Source organism: Pomacea canaliculata, linkage group LG8, assembly GCF_003073045.1.
Source record: "Pomacea canaliculata isolate SZHN2017 linkage group LG8, ASM307304v1, whole genome shotgun sequence".
Classification (NCBI taxonomy): Eukaryota; Metazoa; Mollusca; class Gastropoda; order Architaenioglossa; family Ampullariidae; genus Pomacea; species Pomacea canaliculata.
Window position 1 is genome coordinate 8,079,473 of NC_037597.1, and position 26,412 is coordinate 8,105,884.

Genomic DNA, 26,412 nt, shown 5'->3' on the forward strand with positions numbered 1-26,412 from the left:
CCTAAGACCTTTCTTTAAAAGAAAAAGAAAAGGAGAAGAAGAAAAAAAAATCCACTGACCAAGGCCGGGCCCCCTTGACAGCCGCGGGCCCGGGTACACTAGACCCCCTGTCCCCCCCTCTCGTCAGGCCTGGGTAAGCTAATTAGAAACGTGTGATTTGTTTGGATCTTTTATTCTATTGTCCATGCATCACAATGTCTGGTTGGTGTATCTTGAACATTATTTTATCTTTATATGTTCTTTGGGCTGGTTGGTTTTTCATAAGGGCTGTCTTAATGGTTTCTTAGTTTTTTTTAATAGCTAGTAAATGTTATATAGTTGTCTCTGACAGTTAAGACTGTCTCTGTTCACCAACTGAATGATTTGTGTGTATAGGATAAATAATAGCACATAACCACAAGGACATAAACTTTGATGCATATCACTAACTGTAGTAGTATTTATGCATTTTAAGGTCAGAGTTTGACAATGTTGCTGGGAATTTTAAGGTCACTGCCATAAAATGTTTATTTCTGTGGGTGATACTATGGGTGATACTGTGGGTGATACTGTGGGTGATAATATACCTCAAGAATATACTGATTGTGGATGAAAGGAACTTATTCTAGTGGTGCCAGAACCTGGTGTAATGTTATTTTTATTTATTGATGTAAATAATAAATAATCTGAATGCTTACCTATGGATATGTTTTGCTTATATTACCATTCAGGGCTTCTGCTAAGGCTAAATTCTTTGGGGTCCCAGGGACCCCTTCAGATTTTTAAGGGGTCCCTGTTCTTCGCCCCACTTTGGAGGGGACCCCATTGACGAAAATTGAAGGGGTCCTCCGAACTTTTAATGCGTACTGTACGCAATTTTTTGCGTAAGCAGAAGCCTGAACCATAAAAAACTCAATCCCCAACTACCTCTAAGTTATGATGTGCAATCCTTTGCTACTCAGGAGGAAATAACATACAAAACATCTAACGCCGTCTTTTGCGCCCCTTCCCCTCAAACCATCCCCCCAACCACCACCAGCCCAACTTTACCTCTAAAGTGTAACATTAAACGCCATGGTGGATCTTTATACCTACATGTTTAGTCAACATAACCGTGGATTAAAATGCAGTCGTGTCACACAACCGATCTGACGAACACTAAAAGGCATTTACAAATACTTGGTCAGCAATCTAGTAAACACAATGAGATCGGGCACGAAACATTCGATCATGGCACCAAAATAACTCGCAGCTAAATCACTTAGGGGTGAGCAACTCGAGCACTCGTCACCCTCACCACAGCTGCACCTGACACAAAAGGGAAAATTAACGAGAAATCAAAAGCCAGGGCAGCAACACTGGGCGCTTGTACCAACAAATGGTAATAACGAAGCTTGTCTCGCTCCCCAACTCCCTTCCACCGACTTTCCCCACTATAGTCCTCCCCAGATGAAACGATGCAGATTTTGCGCTAGCTCGACCGTACATCGATTACTTATGTTGTTGTTTATGAAACCTGGGGAATATGGAACTCTTGTGTACTGCTGTGGATGGTTGGGCTCGATCGCGGTTTATTCAATCGTCACGTTTTATCTCCACGCGGCACCCTACAAAATAAAATACCCTGCCTCCCCAAGGTCTACCCGTCCAGTCTTTACTCAACCGTGTTCAGAAGCTCACTTTCACAGCAGATATTTTCACGGTAGCACTTCCACCTGACCACGGTAGCAACCCGGCGCGAAAATCAAGTGGATAAATTTCTTGTGTCACTAATAGTCTATTGGTGACATGATATACTGTAGCTAATAATTTCGTTTGGTGGGGTGGGTGGGTTAAGAAATTCACTCTGAACAAACGAGTTATACGTCAACATTGTTTCCATACTCCATCAGTTTAATTTCTTTTGACTCTTTTTGTGCTTGTTACGAAAAGAAGAGTGAAAAAAAACAACAACAAAACAAACACGACTCCCAAGTTTTACAGGTGTCGTACAACTGTTTCACGGATACGGAAAAGACAAAGTGGTTTGACTAGCCATGCACACTTTATTTTCAGGCCCCATAAGAAGGGCTTAAAAAAAAGGCAGGGCATTGGCGCTTTTAACGGTTTCTTAGACGCTCAGGTACAAGCTGCCCGCTAAATTATGCGACTTGCTAAGCCCCGTGATACGGTGCCAAGTGACGTGGGAAATAAATGTTGTGATTACCTGGCGTTTTATCCACACCTTTGTTCACCGACTGGCACAATCGACTTTGCCGTGGAAAAAAGGGGTTAGTCTGCTTTCGTTACCGGCGGACACATCTACAGCAAGACCTAGGGAATTTTTTGTGGTTTATATCAACGGTGGGCCAAGAGTTTTAGCTCGTTCACACCTGGAGATGCACGCGTTCTGCCTCGTTTCAGTGGCAGGGACCCACCGTGCGCCCTTGCGTGTTCCTCGACAGATGGACCACTCGTCCACCATGAAGGTGCGGCGGCGGAATGCGGTTCAGAGGCGGCGCTTGGCGCTGGAAGTTCGCGGCATCGAGCGGAACATGGCGTCGTTGGAGAGCGAGCGAGACCGCGAGTTGCGCCGCCTGCGGGACGAGTTGACGGACATGAGGGAGCCTCCCAGTCCTGCACGTCTGAACGCGGGTCAGCAAGCATCTCGCTACCCGGCAGCGACAACAACCTCAACGAGACGCAGGTCGTCTGAATCTTCCGAGACCGACACGATCTCGACTGGAGCGAGATTCTTCGTGAGTCGAAGTCATCATGATGACGTCAGCATGGACTGTTTCTCGCAGAGACGGTTGTCCAACGATGACGGAAGCACGCAAATACATGTTTCACCAGGTAGAGACAATGTCAAGGCTGCAGCAGCTTCTTTATGTGACCGACATGACGGCAGCAGCATCCGTCTTCCTAATCAAACTGGCGAGTTCCTTCGTGGGAACCTTATCCCAAAGAAAACAAACTTGCTTCCTGTTCTACATCCGCTAGGAAAAGGCAGCTGGCTTCAGAAAAATTTGTCAACAGAAGTGCAAAAGTCATTTCCATGCCATACAGACAAGGACTATGAAAACAGCTTACCTTCATTTCTAGCAACAAGAAAACAATGTGGAAAATCCAGAAAACTAACAGCAACGACGTGGGGACTGAACTTGAGAGAACAGGTCCAAGCAGGCAATGTGTCTTCCGAAAGTGACATAAGCACAGACGTGTTTTTGCCCCCACACATCAACTGCTTTCCGACAGTGGGAGGAGCTTTTTCTGGACCTGGACCAGACACTGGTCGTCCTCCCTCCGAGCAGGACACAACGGACGTTAACGATCCTGACAAAATGGTGCCGGATGCCTGTCCATACGCCATCACTCCCAACCACAAGTGCACGCACTTTCCCTGTGTTCAGCCTTACACCTACCACAGCCTTGGCTTCCACCCGGACACGTCTACCCATTCCTGGCGCGACTGGATGCAGCTGACGGCATGCAGACCTCACCATCGGCTGGCACAGGAACAGGCCGAGCCAGGCATGCGCAGGTACCGCTCAGTGGACGACCCTCCTGCTGATGCTCCAGAATTTAATCGTCGGAGACGGTTGGATAAGGAGGAGCAGCTCCGTCTGGGGACCTTGCACAAGAAGCTGGTCCACTCCCTGCAGCGTCCACCATCTTGGAACACCAACTACGGCCAGCCGACTCCCTACAAGCGCCTGAAAAACCCGGTCAGACTGAAGCCTCTTGAGTGATTGAACTAAAGGACAAAAGTATGAATTATATTTATATATTTGGAATTCAAATCAACTGGTTAGTGCAAAATCATTCTCAGGAGGTAAACGTGATTTTTTTTCTCTTCCTCGTCCACTTACAACATTAGAAAGGTTTGTTCAGCAAGCTTATCGTTTGTGAAGGGTGTAACAGAGGCATCTAGTCATCTTCAGGTATGGATGATATTTTAGATGAGAGAGAACGACAGGGCTTCAGAAACAAAAGAGAAATGCTTGACCTATTGATTATAAAAAATGAAAGACAGTATACATATTTCTGGTATATTTTTAGGTTAATCTTAAATTTGTACAGTTAATGTGTTTACAGAGATTTTTTTGTAAAAACATTCTTTGCACAAAATAATTTTTGCACATGGTCCACATTAGGAAAATGACTTCGAAAAAATGGTTAGTCACTGAAACCACTAATAATAAAGGGTTAAGAAATAAACATAAATTGATAAGTGAATCTGGTTAGACATCTGTGATTTATAACTACGGGACGACCACATTGGAGTTGTGAAATATCGCAGTAAGAAAATACCATGTGAAATAAATAGCGGATACCTGTCGGATTTTCTCTCTTTAAAAAAAAGCTGATCTCCTCACTGTTGATAAGACTTGATTGATATTTTATTGACCTGTCAGATTACTTTCCTAGTTCAGTGGGGTTTTTTTTCCTTTTATAAGATTGAGCCACCATCTATTGCTGTTGATAAGATAACAACTAGAAATGCGAACAACTTTTAGCATGCAAGTATCAAGTTTCCTAACTTGCTTTTGACAATACCAAGTTTGAATAAAATTGCTCTCTTTTCGTGCGATTATTTTCCTACCTGTCCAGTTTCATGATATAATATCGCACGTATGCTACATTTCTCGACTGAAATGTTTTGGTATTGAAAATGATAATTTTATTTTGGAGGAAAGGTTGTTTTCAATCTGTTTAGCAGGTCATTTGACAGTATGATACAACCCACTGATTATTGTAGCACAATCTCTAGACATGTATGACATAGTAAGGAAAAAACAGTTGAAGAACTAGTATATAAATTATTTACATGAATGGAAGTGAAATATAATTTCGCATACGATCATCTCGTTTTCAATCCCTTTTAAAACGTGACAAACGCCGCCATTTATTTATTTACGATCAGGATAATCTCACACAAACTGTCTTCGTTCACACACAGCTGAAACTGTACCAAATGCCCCGTGTCAGTGAGAAATATCTATCGATATATATTAAAAAATACTAAGGAACAGGGAACTGTTGTGACTTTCATGCGGAACAAACCACACAGGACAGAATCACGCCATCCTGATAGGGGGGACACGGGAGGCTGCCACACTTGGCCACAGTGTAGTACAGACGCTGGCCATCCATATTGGCCTCTCCACCCGGTCGGTCCTGTGGATCCTTGTCCACACAGACGTAGTCTGTGGAGGCAGCGTAGCCCCCGTAGCCTGCCATCACGTGACCCGAGTACAGAACTGACCAGTCGGGAGGACAGGCGTTGGTCGCTGGAATCATGATCGTCAGACTGGAGGATCTGAAACGACCAGCAAACTACACCAATTAGAGACTATTATATAGCGTGCTTGTGAACACGTGTAGCAGTCTTCCCAGCATTCCGTGTGCGATTTTTATACCATAGAATCGCAACAAAAACACACTTCCTGTGTAATTCACTCCAGCTACAGCCACAAAAGTTTCCTTTTGCTAAACCCTTTACACATTCTTATGTTATTTATACTTCTTCTGTTCTTCCCTTATTCTACTTTTTAGCCGCGTTTTTTTAAACTGATAAGATAAAGAAGCAGATAGGATTAAGCGAGCTAAGCTACAACAATTGTCCTTTAATCATTTTGAAATTCTTAGAAAATTCAGATTATTTAATAGTTCGTTGTTAATTAAACTTTCAAAAAGATCACAGACGTAGATCAGACCTCTAGTATTACTCAAGACTTCTTGTTATGCTTTAAACTAGTATCAGACATTCGTATCTATATCACACTTACCTGCAGACCGCACACACGATGTCCATATCCTGATGAGGATCTGGACACACCTCGTACTCAGACCCATAGATGGTGGATGGTCCACAGACTGTCCTCTTCATATTATCGAATACAGGGTTAGATGGGAGGCAAAGCAAGTTCGAACCTGAACCATGGTCTGACCACAAAGGCCCACCCATTGAGCCTTAACAGACCACAAAAACTACAAATTACTCGGTGTGATAATAGTTTGGGAAAGATGCTGCCAAAAAAAAAAAAATAATAATTACACAAAATTCACTTATTGCAGATACAGTGACAAGGACTGATGCAAACATTCAATCTTATTATCCTTCATGTAGACAAAATAAATTTATTCGTGATCAATTGCAAACCTGAGTAGAGAAGGTCTGTGTTTTGTGGACACTGGTTGTGGCCCCAGCGGACAAACACAGATCCTGGATGAGCAGCCAGGCACATGAAACACACGCGGAGGATTTGCATGTAAACAATGCATTGCATATAAAGGATAAACACGTACATACATACAAAGGGACACAAGTCGCACTACAGAGCAGACAAACAGGTAAACGCGTGCTCACACATGTTGGCAGAGACAAGGGGGGAAATTTGTTGGCCAGAGATGAGTTTTAACAAAGCAAAAAAACATTCACTACTCACTTGTAAACTGCCTCTTCATCTCTCTTACGTATTTACGTACACACATACATCGATATTTAGGTAAATAGATGCATAGATAAGGAAGTAGACAATAACTGTTTTATTTACGATGGTGGTAAGCAAAATAGGATTTTTGCTTCATATAGCCTTTAGTAATACTTTTTGTTCGCAGGAATCATAGCCGCCTACAGTCCTTGTCACCCCACCTTTATGCTTCTGCTCATCTTGCAGTACCCTGATCTGCCCTGTGAGGTCAAGGACTGTCCGACTGAGTCCTTGAACGACAGGCTCCAACACTCCAAAGTCATCTGACCTGTCATAGACAGAGAGTTTTGCTAAAATAAAACATACTGCGGCAAAGTGTCATCAAAATGTGCATCTACATGTACATCATGTACATTAAAAAAATTTTAAATTATGATGTACAGTGCAAAGATGCCAGCCCTTGCTACTTTTAGTTATAACACTGTCCATTATCCCTAAGTTTTTTTGTGTAGTCAACTGTGGGCTTTTGGTATTTTACCAGCCCGCAGCATAGCTTAAAATTTTGAATAACTTTGCAAAAAAAGAAAACTTTGCCCACCCCTTGTGTAGATACCCACCAAAACTCTATCTCTTTTACACACACAACCAAACCAAAGAACACACTCCCTTATACACGAATGATTGTTCCTTTCGTGTTGCCGTATCATCTACGTGTTATCAGTCTGCCCTCGCGCGTGCTCGATGCACGCAGTGACGTCACTGATAAGCCACCCGATGCACCGCATGTTGATCTCGTTTCTTTTCGAAAAGTTTTATTTCGTGCAAGTGAAAATAGAATTTAGGATACTTTGGCTAATGCACGCCGTTCTCTTGTTACGCTAAACCAGTTACATTTCACAGCAACAAGGTCTCAGGGTCTTTAAATTTTATCTGAGATCTTGAGATTTATTTTAATACCGAGTGATCCCGTCATCAGCTATTTTACCACAGTAGCGGGAAGGTAAAGAGAATTCTAACTATTCACCACATACATGTTGAAATTGTAGGAGTTGTAAATAAACACGTAACCAGCACAACTCTCCTACAAAACTGTTGTCTTGTCTTTTTTTCACGAGTCAAATTTAATTACACATAGATACCTGGGTCTTCTATCGTCGTCCTTCATCTTCTGGCTTAATTGCTCTGTTTCTCCTTTTTCAGGGTTTTCGTGGCTTTTTAAAGCCAAAACCTGAAACAAATGTTGAATTGTATACTGTGAATTTAGTGTTAATCACGAGAACAGTATCAAGTTCAAAACAACTGGATATAAAGCAACCCTAGACATGTAGCTATCAAAATCCAATAGCCTCATATTGTGATCTAACCAGGGTACTAGGCTTCACCAAGTCACCGCATTATTATGTAAGTAAGTAAGAATGGATTTTTCTCGAGACAGTTTAAGTAATTAAATAATATAAAAGAAGATTTAAATGATTAAAGAATACAATATCGCGCACTACCAACAAACCTCTAAAACAGTTTTCATCTGGCTCTCTAGCTCCTTCAATTTTTCTCTGCAGCCGCAGTTATCCTCCTCTACTTGTGAAGAATGAACTCCAGTCAATGCAAATGATAGTAACAGAAACCATTTTGCTCCTCTTGCCTCCAGGCCAAACATGGTGAAAAACTTCCCCACCAGTAGATGGTGTCTCTTCTCTTAGATAGCAAACAGTGTAGGAACTCCCTCATACCAGCCTCTCGCAATCTCTTGCAAGCAAAACACACTGGTCCAAGATAACAGTATCTAAGGGACAAATGGCAGCAGGTACAATGATTTAAAAACTATTTTTCTTCTTTTATAACCATTGGTAATTTCGTGTTCAACTTCTTCAAGATGATGTCTCTCAATACGACAAACACATTTGCCAAAAGACAGCGCGTGTTAGGGGATGTTGGAAGTTTAGTTCCGTTATTTCTCCTAGAAAGACGCCATCTTGTTGTTGTTGCTGTTGTTGTTGTTGTTGTAATTATAATAATACGCTCTTATACAACTTTACTCCATGAACACTGCCTCACAAAAAATAAAAGATGTACACTACATAAGACAACAAATGGGCTGGTAGGTAACAGAAGCAGTAAAGGGAAGTCGGAAGAAAGCCATCAACATGTCTAGAGGCAATCTGGAACTGAGGACGAAAATTAACAGGCAGCCAAGTCAATGTGGTTCTGTGAGTAAAGGTTTGACACCTCTCAACTTTTTTTGTTTTTGTTTTTCACAAGTTTTGCATAAACTTGAGATCTTTCACACTTTTGGGAAGGTCTGCGATCAGCAACAGCTCCTTATGCATCTCCAATATTTGAGAGATGTGTTGTTACAGAACTGGTATGTGTCGAATATGTATTACACTGTTTCCTAAATCCACTTTGTGTGAGATGGAGGGTGTCACTGATTTCACACAAGCACTTTAAATGCTTTGAATAATTGTTATCGGGTTGTATAAATGTCCCCTTGCTACTTTTGTCGCTAGCAGCAGTCCGGGGAACAAGGGTGAGGGTATGTCAGAGTAAGACAGAGAGAGATTAAAAGTGCGAGTATGTATGGGGGTGGTGCAATGTTTACATCGTCAGCAACAAAGGCTGTATCACGGGAAAACACCCTGTAAATACAAACAAGCACCAGATCCTTGTAAAGAAAGAACAGCTTGCCGGAGACGAGAGAGACAAGTGACGAGACCTATATTTGATACACTCGAACCTCCATGACACAAGTACAGAATTGTTGTTCTTAGGGACAGGAAACGAGAGATGTGTTGTATACAAGATGAGCACGGCCCTTCTTCAGGACATCCGGTTCTGTTGTTGAAGCTGTCGATCCTATTTACTGCCTTGCAGCACAGTTAATTTGACAGTACATCGTTTGCTTTCCCTGTATGTAGCAGATGACTGGATCTCTAGCAGTCAAAAACAAAGATGTCTTTACAAAGCATTGGGATGTTCATCTGCTTTATAATCTGCGTCTGTACTCAGTTCACCCCTGGATATCTCGAAGGTAGTTCTGGAAATACCGAACAGAAGTGGAGACCAAACAGTTACCATGAAAGATTTGACTTCATTGACGACCAAGTTCGTCAACTTTTGCAGGTAACCGCTACCTTACTGACTTCTTCTCGTTTTTTTTTTCTAAACTGAAGTGTGCATGCGGGCAGAAGCCACTGAACCCTCCACTGTCGGCTAACCCGACTAACCCGTTCAAACATAAGGCTGGCTGCCTTGAGTACTGGTATTTCTCAATTCTGACACTATCCACTGCCATTGACGGCCCTTGTTCATGTAGAAACAATTATCTTTAATTTAAAACAGTTATCTTTAATTTCATTTTCAGCTTCTTCGAAACGGAAACGAAAAAGAACAAGAAAGTTTACTTCTCTTGGAGAAAGCGGCCAACAATTTGGAGGCAGTACAGAAAGTACTGAGGTACAATGTCAACTCCGGGTCACGTGCGTGCGAGTCTGTTTGTGTGAGTGAAATAGATTCTCAAAAAAAAGAAAAAATCTGGAAAAAAGGACTTTGTTTTGTTGTCATGTATTTATATACCTATTCTGGGCTTAGGTGTACAGACAACGACTCTGTAGAGGACGAAAGTAATCATCCTGAAGGAGAGACTGAGTTCTCTGGCGAATGATGTCGCTGCTCTACGGTCCAGTGTAGAGTCGGGAAGGAGGCTGACAGGTAAGAACCGAACTGGGGGCAGGCTTCTGTAATATTCTTTGTTTGTTTACTTTTGTACACCCCCTCTCCCCGAGTCCATATTAGCTTTTAAGCCGGGTTTTATACTTTCCATAATTAAAAACATTTTATTCATGCAATTGATAAAATATTCGAATATTTTCTTCTAGTTTCTTTTATCCTCCCCGATTTATTGTTTCCATCCCATTTATGAGGAGACTCAATATCTCGCCATTCTGTTGTTCAGGGTCTGTTTTTACACGATGGGGAAACTCCACATGTCCACCGACATCAGAAAGAGTTTACTGGGGTGAGTCACTACTTGTGTTCCTCCTTCCATTGATAGCATCATATTATCTGCTGAACTACACTGTACTATGTGATGCATTGTCAGTCCCTTCATCTATTCTGGTTGTCTAAGCTGGTTAACCCGTTGACCTCGTTGGGTGGGTAGGTGGGATGCGAATTAAACCTAACTTTGGTTTTAAGAGTAGATGTAGTCCTCAAACTCAACAGCAACATCATGGTATGTATTTTCAATGTTGCAGGATACGCTGGTGGACCGCTCTGGACTCACACAGGGTCAGGATCGAACCTCTTGTGTCTGCCTTCGAACCCTGTGTACGATGACCTGCAGCGAACCTCATGCGGCCCGTCCACTGTATACGGGGTGGAGTACCATGTGTGTCCTGACCCTAAACATTTCTCGGATGCCGTTTGTGCAGTGTGCAGGTATTTTCAACTATTTCCTTTATTGAGGACGTTGATAATGATGATGACGACGACGATGACGATGATGATTGTATAGTACCTTTTTAAGTTCTCTGGTCTGTTCAGTTTGTTAGTCTTGTTCTGGTAGAGGAGGCTACATATTTTTTGTTCTTCTTAAACTCATCAACAACGACTACCGCAATGATCGTTATGGTGGGTCTTCAGATGTTATTTCCTTATTAGGAAGAGGATTGTTAATGAACGACACTGGTATTGATGTTAGTCACTTGACCTGTCGATGACTTAGAGAATAATAATGCTGATGCACATCAACAGTAATAATTCCCCTCACGCTCTCATCAGGTCAGAACATGCGACCACCATCATGATACCGGCTACCAATGTCTGTCCGCCTACGTGGACGAAGGAGTACACAGGTCACGTGATGGCAGGGTACGGGGACTACAAGGCATCCTCCGACTACGTCTGCATCGACGACAGTATGGAGGTGCGAGCAGGGGGAGGACAGGGGCTTGACAGTCAGCGCCTCTATTACACGATATCCATGTGCGGTAGTCTGCCCTGCCCACCATACCAGAACGAGAAGATTCTCACCTGTGTCGTCTGCTCCAAATAGCTCGGCCTCATGACCGACATCAATGCTTCAAACGGAATGAGAAAATGGAATTCATTGAACGCTTTACACAGTAGTTATGAAGAGCAAGGAAAAAAAGAAAAATGAAAACTGGTATTCAGCTTGTCTGGATTCTGAATTCTCCCTTATTTCACGTATTTGAAAGTATTTTTCTTGCATAAGGTTATAAGTGAAGTAAGATTGTAGTGTCATCCTCTCACTGGATTTTCTAAGTGACTGATGATCCTATCTATCCATATGTAATCACTTAATATCAAGTGTGACGAGAGTCATATATATATATTACTATGGTACAAAATGTGTGGAAGATTAAAAAAAATGTTTTGTACTGAACTTCAACAGTCATTTAAAAATTAAAGAAATACACCTCACTAGACCTTTAACGTTTCTGCTCACTGTCTCATATTGTCATGCTTGGTGACAGCATGATCTAAAACCAGAGGACAGGAACTTTTAAAATTATTCATCAGCCGAGAGTATCCCATCCGACAGTAAAAGACAGGCAGGAGGGAAGCAGCGATGAGAAAAAGGGAAACAAGCGGCTTCTCGATGGCTGGCAGTGCAGCAGATTTACCTCCCTTTTCACTCGAAACTTGCCTCCGTTGAACATTTTCTGTCGTCGTGTCACTTCAAATAAAGCGATAGAACAAAGGTAGATGATTTAGCAGACACCAACCGTGGCGATGCCTGGTACCCCATATACTGCGGTAAACTTGAAATCTCCATCATGAAATCTGTAACATCACTAGTACACAATGACAGCTTACTTCTTCGTTTTGTTTCGTGAGACATTGCCTCCCTCCTTCCACACTAATGACATTGATTCATTTCTGATTACAAACATGTGCGTCTGTGTCGAAACAATAACTGTATGGATTTGTGCTCTTACCTGGAAAACCCTGGAAAACTCTTACAAAAACGCTTGCATCTTGATGCAATCAGGTGTGTCATCTATGTAACAAAGCCGACACGATTCATGCAACGAATCCGATGAGGGTTGTGCAGCCGCCGGCGAACAAAGGAGTTCACCGACAAGTTAATTTGAAGATCATAGCGATAATGCCGCACGGTTCTTGGTCGTGTGAACCTGAATGACCTCCCGCCGTTGGATAACACACGGCCTCCCACCCACGTCTCCGAATTTGAGTAAGTTGGTGGAAGGGTGGGAGTTGAGTCAGTACCTGTCGATTCTCGACATTGTAGACCTGAAGGATACATATCGTAGACAAAAAGCAAAACAAAATACAACACAACAATAACGAAACAAAATAAAATACAAAATACCCCCCCCCCGAAAAGATAAACAAACAAACATAAAACCAATCAATAAACAAACCCAAACAACCAACAACAAACAAAAACAAGCTTATCTATCAGCAGTCTCATACCTCCTGAGATGAGTGATTAGCCTCATTTTTGTTTTATTTCTCCTTAATTCTATATTCCTTTATTTTTGTGTCTTCCTTTTGTTCTTTCTATTATTTTATTTCTTCTCTTTTTTTTTAATATTTTTTTGTGAACAAACAGAAGTTGGTCTTCCGATGACGTTCTCACAACAAAAGCAAGATTTAATCTCGAACTCTTAATCTGACCCTAACAATTTATTCCGCGTAACCTTGCAGCCTATCCCTCGCTTCGTCCCCCTTTGCCCCCCTCTTACTGTGGGGCCTGGAGATTACACGCGCCAGTAAATAGCAACAAGGTCAGAGGTCAGAGGCACGAGTCCAAGTCCCAGCGACACTCAGCACGAACGTCTGCCTTCCACGACAGCCCTCAGTCAAACTGCACTGCAGTTGGCAGGTATGCAGTAATTTCTCATTTATTTCTCATAGGTGTATCTATGTTTATCGTATACTTGGAAAAAAATGATTTTAAATATTTGTTTTATAGCCGTCATTCATAGATTGATAGCAACGTCTATTTTCAGCGATGGGAGCATTGCTTTGACTTCGATCTGTGAAACGGGGAAATATCAAGCTTATCACTGATTGTTACTGATATTTAGTATACATAATTACGAAAGTCAATTAACTACTGCTTTAAACACCATAGGAAGTGCCAACTAGTTAAGCAGGAACTGACCTCAGAACTCACGTGCAGCGTCAACGCTATTCAAGTTAAACTGACTTTTAACAGATCCGATTCACTGGTTCGAATCTGCTCAGACGCTCACATTCATGATGAAGAAATATAGAAATTGAGGCAAATACTGAAAAGAAAAATAAACCCACGTCCATTTAGACTCGCGGCTAACCCACTGTCATGGCGGTGACGTGGCGAGGTCCAGTGCAGCTGTACGGACCTGACCGCACCCAGCGACGACAGGCCCTGGAGCTGCAGGCCAGACTACAGCAGAGCCACGTGCTGCGGGACGACGACTACAACTTGACGCATCACCATCTTCGGGATGCCGCCTGGCACATTGCCTTCCCTGTAAGCGGAGTGTGCGTGCGTGTGTGTGTGCAGTCATGTAAGCCTATGTATGTTTCTTAAAGAAAGAAAAAAACATAAAAAGGACAAGGAAGAAATTAGAAATGATCGGTGTATTACGTAGATATGTAGAACAAGTGAGGTCAAGGTAGTAGGCAGTTAAAGTAACTGACATCATGTAGAGAGTCGTGACTAGCTCAGCCCTCCTTCTGTCCTCACGTTTGACAGGGCCAGAAGCTGGACAGGAGTGTCCCCACCTTCAGCATGAGGCAGGTGAGTAGCCACCCCTTTCGCCACTGAAGTGTTTTGTAGTTGCAACGCTCTTTCAAAAATCTCCTTTTCTTGCCCAAAGCATTATCTCCCTTCTTGTACAACACTTATCTCCCTTTTTGTTCTTTTTCTTGTCATATCTGTTACAGTTCGTGTCATTGTTGCTGCTGGCTTATTCTACGACAGAACTGGAAGGTCGAAAATGACTACCATCGTAAGTTTGTTTATTATTTATTTTCGAGAGTTTGTTATCGTGCAGCACGATCATCACTTCAAGCTGGGCAATGACAGCGGCGACTTTGTTCCACCCAGCGCCTACAGAGAGAGCGTCACTAGAGGCGACTTCGACATGAAGCCGACCACAAAGGTGCACACCAAAACATTTGTGATGTCTTACACACACCCCACATACAAACAACACGACAACATCTCAGTCAACAACAATGCCACCGATACATGTTGGTGTATCTGACATAATTGATACCTTCAAGTCTGTATGTATTAAGACTGCAATAACATTACTTATGTAGTACATACGCTTAAAAAATGCTGGTTTTTTTCAATTTGTGACGAACCCTGAATTTTTTTCTTGCAGACGAAAGTAATAAATGCAGACACCACCATCCACTGGCCAGTATGTCTTTGTCACTACTGAAGAATACTTTAGTCCATGGAGCGCCCTCAGAGAACTAATAATTAATGTTAATAATCTTAGTTTCACTTCCTGTTTGGGAGTCAAAACGACTTCAAAAACTATAAACCATTACAAATTGCGAAATAAAGATAAAATGTAATTGGTTAAAGCGTTACTTCATAACGGTATTGGTCATATGTTTGATTATGTGCATTATGTGTCTTTATATCGAATTCAAAATTAATAATTTCTATTTTGGTAAGGTCATTGCACCAAGGGATAACCCAGCAAGACAGTCTGGAAGTTCGGAGTACACCAGCACCTTCTCTGTCTTACAGGTATGGTTACAGTTATAAAGAGATTTCATTATGAAAGTATGCCGGTAGACTGAGTACAAGGGTACACCTTCAAGTGTCATTAAAAGGGTGGGCACATGGATGCAAGCAGGTGAAAAAATTACTACCTTATAGGGCGATGATGGATGCAGGGGATGTCTGATAAAAAGTGGGAATAGCACGTGACCATAAAGACATACAGTCACTTGTTTCATCACTTGTTGTCAACATGTATGTTCTGTCGAATGTTTAAACGTTTACCCACACAATTGTCTGCCGACGAAGTGTAAACATGAACACCCAGGCAAACCATTGAATTCAATCATTAAAGCGATGGAGAAAATGGCACTTACATTAACGCATGCACAAATCACGCACATATAGATATATATCCCTACACACGGGTAAAGACTATTTCTCTCTGTTCCTAACGTCTTTACACCAGAACCGTGAACGCAGTGCACCCACCTTTCCGAAGGTCAACACTTTCAAGATGGCGCTGCCTCTTGACCCCACCCGCTTTCACGTTCAGCGGGGCTCCCAGCTTCAACTCGGGTGCGAGCAGCAAAGGTGACTGATCTCGTCGACTTCTCTTCCCTCGCACTTTTACTTGACTGACATCTACTTTCATACTAAATATTTAAGTTTGCCTAAAGTGTGCTTCTAGTTCTTTCTCTTTAAAAAAAATTAAACGAATTCACGCACGCACGCATGTATTTTTCCCATCTACAAAAGCACAGACGGAAGGAAATGTAAACAACATTCAGATGTACAAACTACACAGAGTCAAAAGGCGTGAAGTTTGTAAATAGTCCATTTTTTTGTAAGCAACAGCAGTGACGTGAGCGAAATCAAGAGGGCGTATGGGAAAGTGACGTCAGCAGAGTATACAACACACACCTTGGCAGATGGTGACGCGAGGCGTAAGTTCAAAGAGCAGGAACTGGCCTCCTCGATCTTCCGGCCTGGAGACTTCAACGACACGGGCATGTAACACGTTTCCTGAATAATATACACATCTTATACACATGTCTTCTGATTTACACAGACACGGGAACTTTCTCTCCTGATTTTAATTCGAAAGATCAGCGTATGTAGACTTTACAGGTACGTAGCATATGTATCTTTTCACAACTTTACAGTTTACAGATGTATCGCTACTGGTCCAGTCATCATCATCCACCATCCTTATCCATCAATCACCATTGGTGCATCAGTGTTTTTCAGCTCTGGAAACAATGCTAATTCAGTTGACGAGGATATAATTTTATAGGGAATGGGTGTATGCGTAACAGCTAATTAACTCGTTTCGTTGGTATCTCGGGTGGATAGCGGGTGGCATGCATACGACATCCATGATCGACTACGCGCCTCGGACCACACCACAAGGTGAAATTCTGGGCTCGCAGCGTGGACAGGTGCAAACACGTGCGCACTTTCAGGTAATCTGCATCTCAATTCTCACTAAACTTCGTAATGATTCGCTGATACCATTTTGAAGATATTGGTTTTTCAAGTGCCTTTAAACCGTCTATGCATGCCAGAAGTGATCAGCGATGAGTGTGCATATCTGTGTTTTAAACAAAACCAATATATGCATAGGGTATGGTAAATCTATAAACAGTTTATTGTATCAAAAATAAGTAAATGTCAATAAATAAGTAAATGACTTGTTAAGTCATGCTGTCCAGGACAGGCCTGCTGCTTTTCGTAAACATAAAAGTAAAACATCTTAAGCCTTTTGAGGGATGTCTAAAATGTTTCAAAAAAAAATAATCCCTATTATTTTTATTCATATAATGATGTGCGAGGCTGTAAGTAGACGAAAAAGATTTTTTAAATATTAATATTGCTTTATCAATGTTTTGAAAAACTGGTTGACAGTTGGGATTTGACTCAGAGCAAAATGGTTCCATGTACGACAAAGACTACGAGTTGTCAGCCATGGCGACACGTTCTGTGCCGAAGTTACATCCACCACCAGACGCTGGGCACGTAAGAAAACACACACACACACACGTGCAAGTTCACAATCTTTACCGTATTTTTTTTTCACACGAATACGCATTCTCGGGAACTGAGAGAAAAGAAGAGGGAGTGGGAGCAAGAGACTTTCGCATCATCAGCCCTTGATCTTGTACCTACACGATAAACAGCTCAGTCTTGGACTTACATGTGTCAACACTTGACAACCTGTCAACAGCCTCATCTCTACTCATGTTTGTCAACAGGTTTTGCAGAAGGACGACGAATACCGAAACTTACCGAAGACGTCACATAGACATCACTTTATGAAGCCCACGCCTCTTGAACAGTCTGTGAGCATTCATTTGTTTTTGTTGTTGTTGTTATTTTTTTGTTTTTTTTTGTATTTTTTTTTTTTTGGTGTTTGGAAAAAAAGATCACTGGGTTGGTCACGCAACGAAAAATACAAAGAATTATGAAATAAACGAATTTTGAATTTAGAAGTTAGAAAATTTCTACAAGAAAAGGAACAGAGAGAAGTTAGCGAAAGGGACTTTCATAAAACATTCTTTTTTCTTTCTTTCCATCGCCAAAGGGTATCTCGAAAAACAGACTTCGCAACTCCAACGACAGCATCGTCTTGTCATGTGACACGTCCAGGCATGCGCAAGACAGGCAGTTGTCACGTAAGTCGATGTCCACGGGCCAGTCATGGGACACGTCACTGCTACGGTTAGAATTTCAACTAGCTACTGAAGACCTTCACGTAATCCTAGTCAGATTTACTAGGCTCCTATCTGGATCTGATAGACAGATACTCATCATGAAGATATGTGTAAGGGAGGGTTTATGTTCAACGTGTTGCACAGATTAAAAGTTTTATTTTGTGTCGACTTTTTCCAGTGTCTCATTCTGATTACCAAAGGCCACCAACCAGCTACCAGCCGTCACTACGAAGCAATCATTTGAAGCTTCTGTTCCTTTCCTGCATACCAAAGTACCACTGCCATACTCCCAGACTGCTAGAGAAAGCGAAACAGCAGTGAGTGGTTCATCATTACAAAACCATTACCGCGCATGCTTACATGCTCTCTGAGGATTTCGTTTTATACATACACACCTATACATACAAGATCAAAACATATCATTCATGTCTGTGACTACACTGTAATCTTGGTGACTGCACTGATGTAGAAGACTACTACATGACTACACTTACGCATTACGGGACTACTACGTCACTGTACTTGCGCATTACGTGATGCACACAAAGTGTATTACATGACTGTACTTGCGTATTACGGGATGTACAAGACTACTACGTGACTGTACTTGCTCATTACGTGATGTACGAAGCTATTACGTGCTGTTCGCAGAACAACTACTCGGGTGTCTTTGCTGGAGGAGTTCACGCCCTGGACCGTCGCCGCAGTCGCAATGACTTGTGTCGCGAGCGCACCCTGGACACCAAGGCAACTCACTATGTAGCGGGCTACAATCCACCCGACTACAACTCTTACAACTCAGTTACATTCCAAGGAGGGGAGAAATCTGACGATTATGTAAGACCTGCAGGTAAGACCTTGCGTGCGCATTCAATATGTGCTTGTGCATATGCATGCTTCTACGTGAGTGTGTGCGTGTGTCTGCCTGCCTACCTTTTTGTCTCTTTGTTTATATGACTTTGCACAGTCTAGTTTCTAATGTATATCAGGCCTCTGGGTTTCGCATGTCTTTCATATGTCCTAGATGTATTTTCTTTCACTTGCCGTAGACATTGGAGGCTAACCAAACCCAAGAATAACTTTCAAATAATGAACGATGATGATCAAATCAATGAATAAACTGTTTAGGCAAAGTTGAAATCCAACCAGAAGCGGACTTCGTTCATTTGAAGCACAGCGCAAACATCCAAGACGATCATGTGGCGGGCAGTCGGGACACCAACACCTCGGAAGACAAGAACGAAGGCTTTTACACCTCCATTATGAAGAGCGACTACTCCACTGGAAATAAGTGAGACTCATAGCTAGACACATAGGAATGAATTGTCAAAATATTGCCAACCCACTGACAACGAACAATAACAATTAGCTGAACCCATCTTATCTGACTATTACAGGAACTTTATTTTGAGGAAACACACAGGAAAGAAGGACGGAGGAATTAAAGAATGAAGTTGAAAGAAAAGGGAGACAGCAAAAAATAAATAAATAAAAATAAGATGGTCTTCATACAACCCAAAAGAATTTTGTTATATTTTTCTCTTTTAGGCTTACTGCCCATCAGCTGCGATCGGTGGAGAAATATGAGAAGCTGTTGGCAAAACCTTTCGCTGAGTCCCATTTCTTCCACACAGACAACTCTCGAGGTATATAATATTATTATTGTAGAAAGCCGACTTTACTTTAGTGTATAATTGTGTATGATTAATTTAAGGGTCTTATTTACTGTTGTCAAATATGTGTCTGTATTTCCAATGCTCACATGACAGTTCTATATAAATTTTTGTTAGAGTAAACTATTCGATAACGTGTGTTTGAAGTCCTTCAACTTGTATCTATAGGTTCACCTAGAGGCCTCTAGAGGTACGTAACTCGGGAGATCCTATTTGCGTATAAACAGCAGTTGCTCCCTTTTAAAATGCAAACTTAAACCCGAAAAGCATTTTCCGGGAGTTTCAATTCAAAAACAAAACCAGTTTCAAAATACTAAATTAAATTTAAGTTATACTTCTATTCTTTAGAATAAACTGTCTTATTCTGCTTATGTGTGTCTAATTATTGTTAAAATTGGATGCAACAATGATAGCAATTATGAAATCAGAAGAATTTCGGAAAAAATGTCACCAGTTACACAAATCTATATAATTATATGTTATGTTACTATCTACTTCCACAGGAAATAACTACGTTACCACATCAATGGATGATTTCATCAAGCCGGAAGCGATGATAGGAGGTAAGTTTCCCCCACCCCTTTCCGCCATCATCTCTCTAACGCACAAGTTTTTTTTTCAGGGTAAGTGCGCATTAAGTTACAACTCTCCTAACCTTTGAACTCAACCCTTCGTTCTGTTCAATATCTTCCGCGTGGCGATGTCAATTGGTACAAGCGCGCATGCGCACAGCCACCATCTCGTGACAGCAGGTGGCACTTCCTGTCTTCATTCACTGCTCTCTGCTCGTCCATTCCCTCTCTCTCTCTGGCTACTCTCGCGCTCGCTCGCTCGATGCCGGACCTTCCAGCTCACCCCCCCTACCATTACCCCTACCCCCCCTCCCCAACACACACACGTCCTGCTGCCACCAGAGGGCGTTGATCGATTTCCTTTCCACCATTGGCGCGCACGGGCGTGGGCGGTTGTATGGATCAAGTTGTGACGTCGTTCGCCAGCTAACATTCTCTTAGTCAAGTACAAGGGAAGACGAGGGGTGGAGGGCTCTGTGTGTGTTGGGGGTGGGTGGGTAAGGACTTGGGTTCGGAAACTGAGGACCATTCATGGGTGGCTAAAGAGGACGCCTCTCGACAATGTATTCTTTATATCCGCCGGAAAAAAAGGGGGGCAAGGGTTGGGTGGGTCGATGTGTGTGTTTCTGATATAAGTGTAAGTTTTCTGCATATCTTCTCATCCCTCCTTCCCCAATGTCCTCGGAAACTTCGTTTAAGAGAGAGCAGGCCAGCATTCTAAAGATGACCTGTGACCTCTACACCGCATCTGCGATGACGTCAAACTCACAAGGAAATTAGCCTGAATACCCGCCCACCAGTCTGTCCACAGTTTCTGCCGTTGTGGTCGTTATATTCAGCGTACATACAGCAACCGGGAAGGTGGGGGAGAGAGGGAGCCAAGAATGTAAACGTCGTTTACTGTCAGCATGGAGTTTCCCCATCCCCTCCTCCCAAGGCCAAGCATCTCCTACGCCACTGGCATAGCAGTCGTCCCTACTCTCATCATCATCATCGTCATCATCATTATCCAAATCAATCCTCCTCCTCCTCCTCCCCATCATCATCCCTTTAGCCCTCATTAGCTAAGATCATCATGATATTTATGTCCAGCTCTCGCCATTTTCTCGGTGAAAAGCGATAAGAGAACGGAGAAAGAGATGGGAACAAAAGTAAGAGGGACTTTAACATTGGTTACAAATGCTCTCTTTCTTCGTTCTCTCTTCTGTTATTTTCTTGTATTTCCACCTTTCGCTCGCTACTCTTGCTTATTTGATTAAACTTACATATTGAGCTTATTTCATGCGACTTCCTTACTTAATTTTTTTTTTTTTTACTGAACTTCCTTATTAAGCTTATTTGATTGAACACGTATCTACTTATCGAACTCCGCCGCTCACTTCTCAATTCCTAGTTTTCATCTGTTCATTACTTTTATTTATATTTACCAACATGTCATCATTCTGATGACGCTCATGTGTTGTTGTTTTGTCGTGTAATTTGTTAACTGTTCGTTTATAGTCTTCCTTCACAGCACTTTAAACTCCGCTTCACAAGGTTCTCTCATTTTTGTTGTTATTGCTCTTATTATTACTATATGGAACGCTGAGACACGAATACCTTGTCATCGCTGACTTTTGAATGACATAATGAGAAACCACGAGATCGTCGCGAGAATGGAGTCTGCATCTCTTAACCACGACTGAATGGGCGCCTGGAGAAAGGCAGGGAAGAAGGGAGGGAGAGACTTCTATCCGCCCAACCACCAACACCAACCCCTCCCCCGAAGAGCAGAGAGCAATATTCCGAAATGGAAGTCAATGAGCCGCCCTCACTCACATCGAGTTCTATTTCCGGAACCATTGCGTTCCAGTTACTAGCCTGTGAATGGAGCCACTTCGCTGGTCAATGGTTGCGGTCTGTTGCTCTTTTGTTAGCGTTAATAACGTTTTTCTTCCCCCGGATGGAGTGGTGGTGATGGTGGTGGTGGGGGATAGGTTTGTAGGTGCTTAGTTTAGATATATGGCTGCGCAAATTGCTACGAAAAGTCAAGCATAGGTTGCCCTAGATGCCTAGATGGTTTTAAATTAGGTTAGTCGTCGCTGACGAAAATTTTTACATTTCGAAAAGAGCTTCTCATTGATCAGTCAGAATCCCTAAACATTCCTTCGTTTTGAGCTTTTTTTTTTTTAATGACTTATGAAACAACGTATGGAACGTACCTTTTTTTTACCATCTATGGCTTAACCACTGAGCTAATCTCATTGCAAAGGTTAGCCAAGATTTAGCAACAAGGCTTCATTAGGGGAAAAAGAACTTTTAACCCCGAATGCACTGACATCCTGGGCAAGATATTCCTGTTCGTAAACTGAAACTGTTCGACGAGAACACTTTCAACAGTATAGTTCTGGGAAAGAGCAGAAGTGGAACAAGCCACAGGGCTTCTGGAATACCATCTCTTCCTCAGAGCAGAAATGACCGAAAGTAATGTATACATGTTCAGAAAGAAACACCAGAGTGTAGGTTTAACTCTGTTTTATGTAGAAATCTCTAAGCAGAAAAAAGACCATATGACCAGACTCCATGCGAGAATTTTTTACCTTTTGAAATTTTGGCATCAGAGGAGAGTTGGAAGGTCTTTCTAGAATCAGAATTCAGATCTTCTTCCCTCTTTTCCTCTCAAACAATTTCCTCTCCTTCCCTATCAAAATGCATTTTAACTGCAGAGCTACGACTGGCATAAATATTTTCTTGCTTCCAGGCTCGGCATTTTACACCCCTTTAATTAACTCGTCAGCACACCTTGTAGGATCAGAGGACTGTATGCAATGAAACAAATTTTAAAGAAGCTAGTCCTTTCCAAGCCAAACAAACAAAATTATTTTGGCTTTCGTCAGATTGCGCGCATGTAAGCTGTCGTGCTCTAAAAAATCTTTTCATTTTCTTCTGATTTTTGATCTTGATGAATCTTAATTCTGCAAAGTTTTATGAATCGCAATGTTCTTGTGTAATCACCTTGCCGGATGTTTATAGACTCCAGGAAATAGGGAGTCTGCAGACTGCAGGGCGTTTCTGAGATGTGCTATGTTCACCCAGTAAAAGCCATGATCTGCCATTAAATGTGAGTGGGTGAGACGGGGGTGAGAAGGAAGGCAGATAAAATTTTATCCTATCTGCCTTTCTTTCTCACCTCCCACCCACCTTCCTCGTATTCATCAGGTTCTCACTTCTCGAACCCCCAACTTCCGCAGACATTTGCTGACTAAGATGTTAGCAGAGCCGCACTCAACAGCCACTCTCCCCAATACCCATGTCCCTAGGGGCGGTCGCTCTACCCATCTCTGTAGAGCCGCTTGCTCTCAGTCCGTAGATCTTCGCATTGTCTGCCGGGACAGGTCTGACGCCATGCATGCACGTGCGCCCTCGACACTGGCGTCATCACGGGGCTCTCCATCCTGTCGCCAACTCTCCTGCCCCGCCCCACCTTCACTCACCCTACAAAGATTTGAACCAGTCCATTGCTCGGCGTCTGGCTCCGAGACTCGCTGTGCTTTTGTAGTTTACGAGGTTGACGATGGTCGAACGACTTCTCGAATTTCTTTGCACCTCGTGCGTGTATGCGTAAGGTCCGGAATGGAGGGCTGGGTGTCTCTTCAGCAGGAAATAAATACTCCGCCCGGGGAATTTCGTTCCTCCACAAACTTGGGATGGGAGAAAAGGGGTTCGGAGGTGGTGGCGGTGGGGATGGGGAGTAATGTCAGGAAGAACTTGGCGATAGTTCATCTTCTTCTGGACTTGAGTGTTAGTTTTACATTCGCGGCCCCCGTTAGTGTCAGGAGCGAGCTCCCGGGGATGCCATAAAGCTTGCTGTATGTCGTAAACCTTGGACTTAGTCCCACAGTTGGTACTCAAGGGGCTGGCACTGGGCAGAACTGGCCGAACTGGTACAACGAGACAGGTCGCTAGGGTGCTGCCGTATCGTAAATATTTAAAATCAGCAGCACTCGACAAACAGAAAGCACCATGTCTGAAAACGAAAGGACAAGCAAACATAACAAAATTAGACTAAGTAAGACTACGTGTCATATAAACAATGCATGATATAGACTGGATAGCTTATGGATTTTGCAGAGACTTCTTCAGGACTGAGAATATTATGGACTTTAGATGGACGACTATATCATAGTGGATTGCGTATAATAAAAATAAAAGTTGCGCTTGATGATGATGGATGATGATTGATGGAGCATGGATGGAGGATGGATTGATGGAGCATGGATGGAGGATGGATTGATGGAGGATGGAGGGTGGATGATGATTGGATGGATGATGGATGGGTGATGATGGATGATGATGGAAGCTGGTTTCAAAGCAAAGAGTTCATTGCGTGTTCCATCAGCACACATCTTGTAAGAGCATCACACTAACGATCATTGTAAGCTTAGCTTGCACAAAGTATCACAAAGTCTCACAATGTCAAGCCATGTCAGACCTGTTTTAACTGCGCACAGACCTTGTTGTGACACCTCATCCTCAAAACTCTTTGGAGCAGTTGCAGAAAAAGAAAAAAGTCGTAGAAATGGACACTGCTACAATCTACAATCTAAGTAATGGCAAGATGGCGCAGCTGTGGCAATAAAAATAAACTGGGCAAAAACAGAGCCAAAGTGCCACAAACACAGAAATCAACCCGGGAACATAACATATCGCGCACCAGATGCACCGATGAATATCAGACACAAAACTTGACGCAGATTAACGGACAAAGACGATAAGTGACGGACAGCAGTCGCCATCTTGGCAGTTAGGCGAAAGGGAGATAACTATCTCGGACAATACATCATAACTGCATAATTAATAGCAATCAGGAGTTGTAAACCTTGAATAACAACCGCTGACAACAGCTTTGGCAGATGCAAGTTATACTGTCATTTTCTTTTTCTTCTTTCCTTTTTTTGTAGGCCACAAGCGATTGGCTGTGAAATAAACAGAGATCCAGATGGAACAGCAGGTGGGAATGTAAACAGTGAGGTCGGAGAAGACATTCAGCCATCTCGACAAGACCTGCTCTGAGAAACAGACCAGTTCGTCAGCATCAGTTTCGCTGGTTCACACGGAACTCACCGCGGGTGAGCAAAGAGAAACATTGTTGTTAGGACAAGAAATAACTGACAAGTGATCCAGGTAACAGCGACACATCTCCGAGATGGAATCCGACTCCAAACCTAAACTAAACCAAGCCAACTCAATGTAATCTTATTTTTAAAATAAATAAACCTTTTTTTTAGTGTGGTGCCTCCTTGAATACAACGCAACAGGCATCAAGCTGAAGGCCCGGTGTTCAGTGCCAGCTTAAATTAAATAAAAATTTTCCGCGTGAGTGAGAAAGAGAACATTCTGATTCGTTTTATGTTCCCGAGTTTCCGAAACATGTGTTCGACGTTTTTGAATGTTTTACATACGAATTCCTTGCACTATAACGAGGCTGACGGTTAACTGAGGGAAAAAAAGCGGCCTTCAACAAGTAGGACAACTTCGCCTTCAAGCGCCATCTTGGACAGTTCCTCTTGTGTGCACCTATCAAAATATTCCTTGCTTTCAACCACAGTAGTCGAAAGAAAGTCTAAAAGAGAATAAATAAATAAAGCACCCGCGAAACATATGAGAGGCCAGTCACCTGCCTTAAAGGACAAAAAAAAAAAAAAAAAAAAAAAGATCAAGTTTAAAAGAAAATTAAAACAAACAATCTATTCACAGCTGTTTGCACTCCGTGGAGCTCTCGTCATAGGAAGGAAAAGATAGAAGGAGTAGAAGCGCGGAATGAGATAGAGAAGATAAACCCGAGGTAAACACCAGCGGAGATTCTAGAAAATAGCATCGTATTTGCTTTTTCTGTGCCTTGCTTCTTTTTTTTACGGGTAGTGTACCCGAGCTGCAATGGTGCAGTTGCGTTAATGTGAGTTTTAACAGGATTCGCTCCATGAAAGCGGTTGTCATTGTCTGAAACAAAGATTTCTTCTAACTATTCTTTGGGATATTCTTTCCCCATACCCTTCTCCTCACTCAACTTGTGAAGTCAGCAAGATCCCGCTCCGAAAAAATACAAAACCCAATTTATTTACAAACCTCTGGATTATTTCTTTTCCGCACATGGGCCGACGGCCCAAGTTGAGTTCGAATCTCAGTGTCAGACACCAAAACCCATAGCTTTCAAAATAAATAGTTTATTTACAGTTTCGAAATCAGAAATATTTTTAAGGTAAATTATATATATATATGTGTGTGTGTGTAAAAATTACACCAGCTGCATCATCTGTGCATCACTTTAACTGTAACTTAACTGGAGAGAGAGAAAAAAACGCA

At 42.4% G+C, this 26,412-nt stretch overlaps 4 protein-coding genes across 6 annotated transcripts; 3 read left to right on the forward strand and 1 right to left on the reverse strand.

Annotated features, from left to right (window-relative positions):
* The first annotated feature begins 7 nt into the window (after window positions 1-7).
* Window positions 8-4,612, forward strand: LOC112571165. The gene has a single exon (XM_025249981.1). It carries the CDS (start codon window positions 2,358-2,360, stop codon window positions 3,708-3,710), a length of 1,353 nt encoding a protein of 450 aa, XP_025105766.1. The 5' UTR covers window positions 8-2,357; the 3' UTR covers window positions 3,711-4,612.
* A 193-nt stretch (window positions 4,613-4,805) lies between these two features.
* On the reverse strand, window positions 4,806-8,274 carry LOC112571167 (short-chain collagen C4-like). Its single transcript, XM_025249986.1, has 6 exons — window positions 7,903-8,274; window positions 7,535-7,623; window positions 6,617-6,723; window positions 6,125-6,187; window positions 5,751-5,934; window positions 4,806-5,281 (listed from the first exon to the last, which is right to left on the reverse strand). The coding sequence occupies exons 1-6, from the start codon at window positions 8,050-8,052 to the stop codon at window positions 5,011-5,013; spliced, it is 864 nt and encodes a 287-aa protein (XP_025105771.1). The 5' UTR covers window positions 8,053-8,274; the 3' UTR covers window positions 4,806-5,010.
* Window positions 8,275-9,344: 1,070 nt separating this feature from the next.
* LOC112570349 (short-chain collagen C4-like) lies at window positions 9,345-11,842 on the forward strand. Its single transcript, XM_025248747.1, has 6 exons — window positions 9,345-9,515; window positions 9,757-9,840; window positions 10,007-10,103; window positions 10,348-10,410; window positions 10,649-10,832; window positions 11,175-11,842. Exons 1-6 carry the CDS (start codon window positions 9,345-9,347, stop codon window positions 11,446-11,448), a joined length of 873 nt encoding a protein of 290 aa, XP_025104532.1. The 3' UTR covers window positions 11,449-11,842.
* A 1,314-nt stretch (window positions 11,843-13,156) lies between these two features.
* On the forward strand, window positions 13,157-25,763 carry LOC112570068. Of its 3 annotated transcripts, none has more exons than XM_025248275.1 (18): window positions 13,157-13,266; window positions 13,708-13,899; window positions 14,125-14,169; window positions 14,426-14,533; window positions 14,762-14,800; window positions 15,064-15,138; window positions 15,581-15,705; window positions 15,964-16,121; window positions 16,468-16,577; window positions 17,020-17,130; window positions 17,367-17,453; window positions 17,696-17,786; window positions 18,004-18,142; window positions 18,477-18,675; window positions 18,954-19,116; window positions 19,374-19,471; window positions 20,002-20,061; window positions 25,011-25,763. In XM_025248275.1, the coding sequence occupies exons 2-14, from the start codon at window positions 13,729-13,731 to the stop codon at window positions 18,586-18,588; spliced, it is 1,371 nt and encodes a 456-aa protein (XP_025104060.1). In that variant the 5' UTR covers window positions 13,157-13,266; window positions 13,708-13,728; the 3' UTR covers window positions 18,589-18,675; window positions 18,954-19,116; window positions 19,374-19,471; window positions 20,002-20,061; window positions 25,011-25,763. The 3 variants fall into 3 exon arrangements, with proteins under 3 accessions (XP_025104060.1, XP_025104059.1, XP_025104062.1); XM_025248274.1 differs by having other exon boundaries at window positions 13,179-13,266; window positions 13,603-13,899; XM_025248277.1 differs by having other exon boundaries at window positions 13,179-13,266; window positions 13,603-13,899; window positions 15,970-16,121.
* The last annotated feature ends 649 nt before the right edge of the window (window positions 25,764-26,412 follow it).

What these genes read in the sequence shown, in the direction of transcription:
- LOC112571165 (XM_025249981.1), top strand. Translation starts at nt 2,358, where the DNA reads ATGCACGCGTTCTGCCTCGTTTCAGTGGCAGGGACCCACCGTGCGCCC.
- LOC112571167 (XM_025249986.1), bottom strand. Translation starts at nt 8,052, where the DNA reads ATGTTTGGCCTGGAGGCAAGAGGAGCAAAATGGTTTCTGTTACTATCA. An exon ending in GACGACGATAGAAGACCCAG is followed by an intron (nt 6,724 to 7,534) that starts GTATCTATGTGT and finishes TGTCTATGACAG; the next exon opens with GTCAGATGACTTTGGAGTGT. An exon ending in ATCGTGTGTGCGGTCTGCAG is followed by an intron (nt 5,282 to 5,750) that starts GTAAGTGTGATA and finishes TGGTCGTTTCAG; the next exon opens with ATCCTCCAGTCTGACGATCA.
- LOC112570349 (XM_025248747.1), top strand. Translation starts at nt 9,345, where the DNA reads ATGTCTTTACAAAGCATTGGGATGTTCATCTGCTTTATAATCTGCGTC. An exon ending in ATTTGGAGGCAGTACAGAAA is followed by an intron (nt 9,841 to 10,006) that starts GTACTGAGGTAC and finishes ACGACTCTGTAG; the next exon opens with AGGACGAAAGTAATCATCCT. An exon ending in ATCAGAAAGAGTTTACTGGG is followed by an intron (nt 10,411 to 10,648) that starts GTGAGTCACTAC and finishes TCAATGTTGCAG; the next exon opens with GATACGCTGGTGGACCGCTC.
- LOC112570068 (XM_025248275.1), top strand. Translation starts at nt 13,729, where the DNA reads ATGGCGGTGACGTGGCGAGGTCCAGTGCAGCTGTACGGACCTGACCGC. An exon ending in ACATGAAGCCGACCACAAAG is followed by an intron (nt 14,534 to 14,761) that starts GTGCACACCAAA and finishes TTTTTCTTGCAG; the next exon opens with ACGAAAGTAATAAATGCAGA. An exon ending in CTCGGGTGCGAGCAGCAAAG is followed by an intron (nt 15,706 to 15,963) that starts GTGACTGATCTC and finishes TTTTTTTGTAAG; the next exon opens with CAACAGCAGTGACGTGAGCG.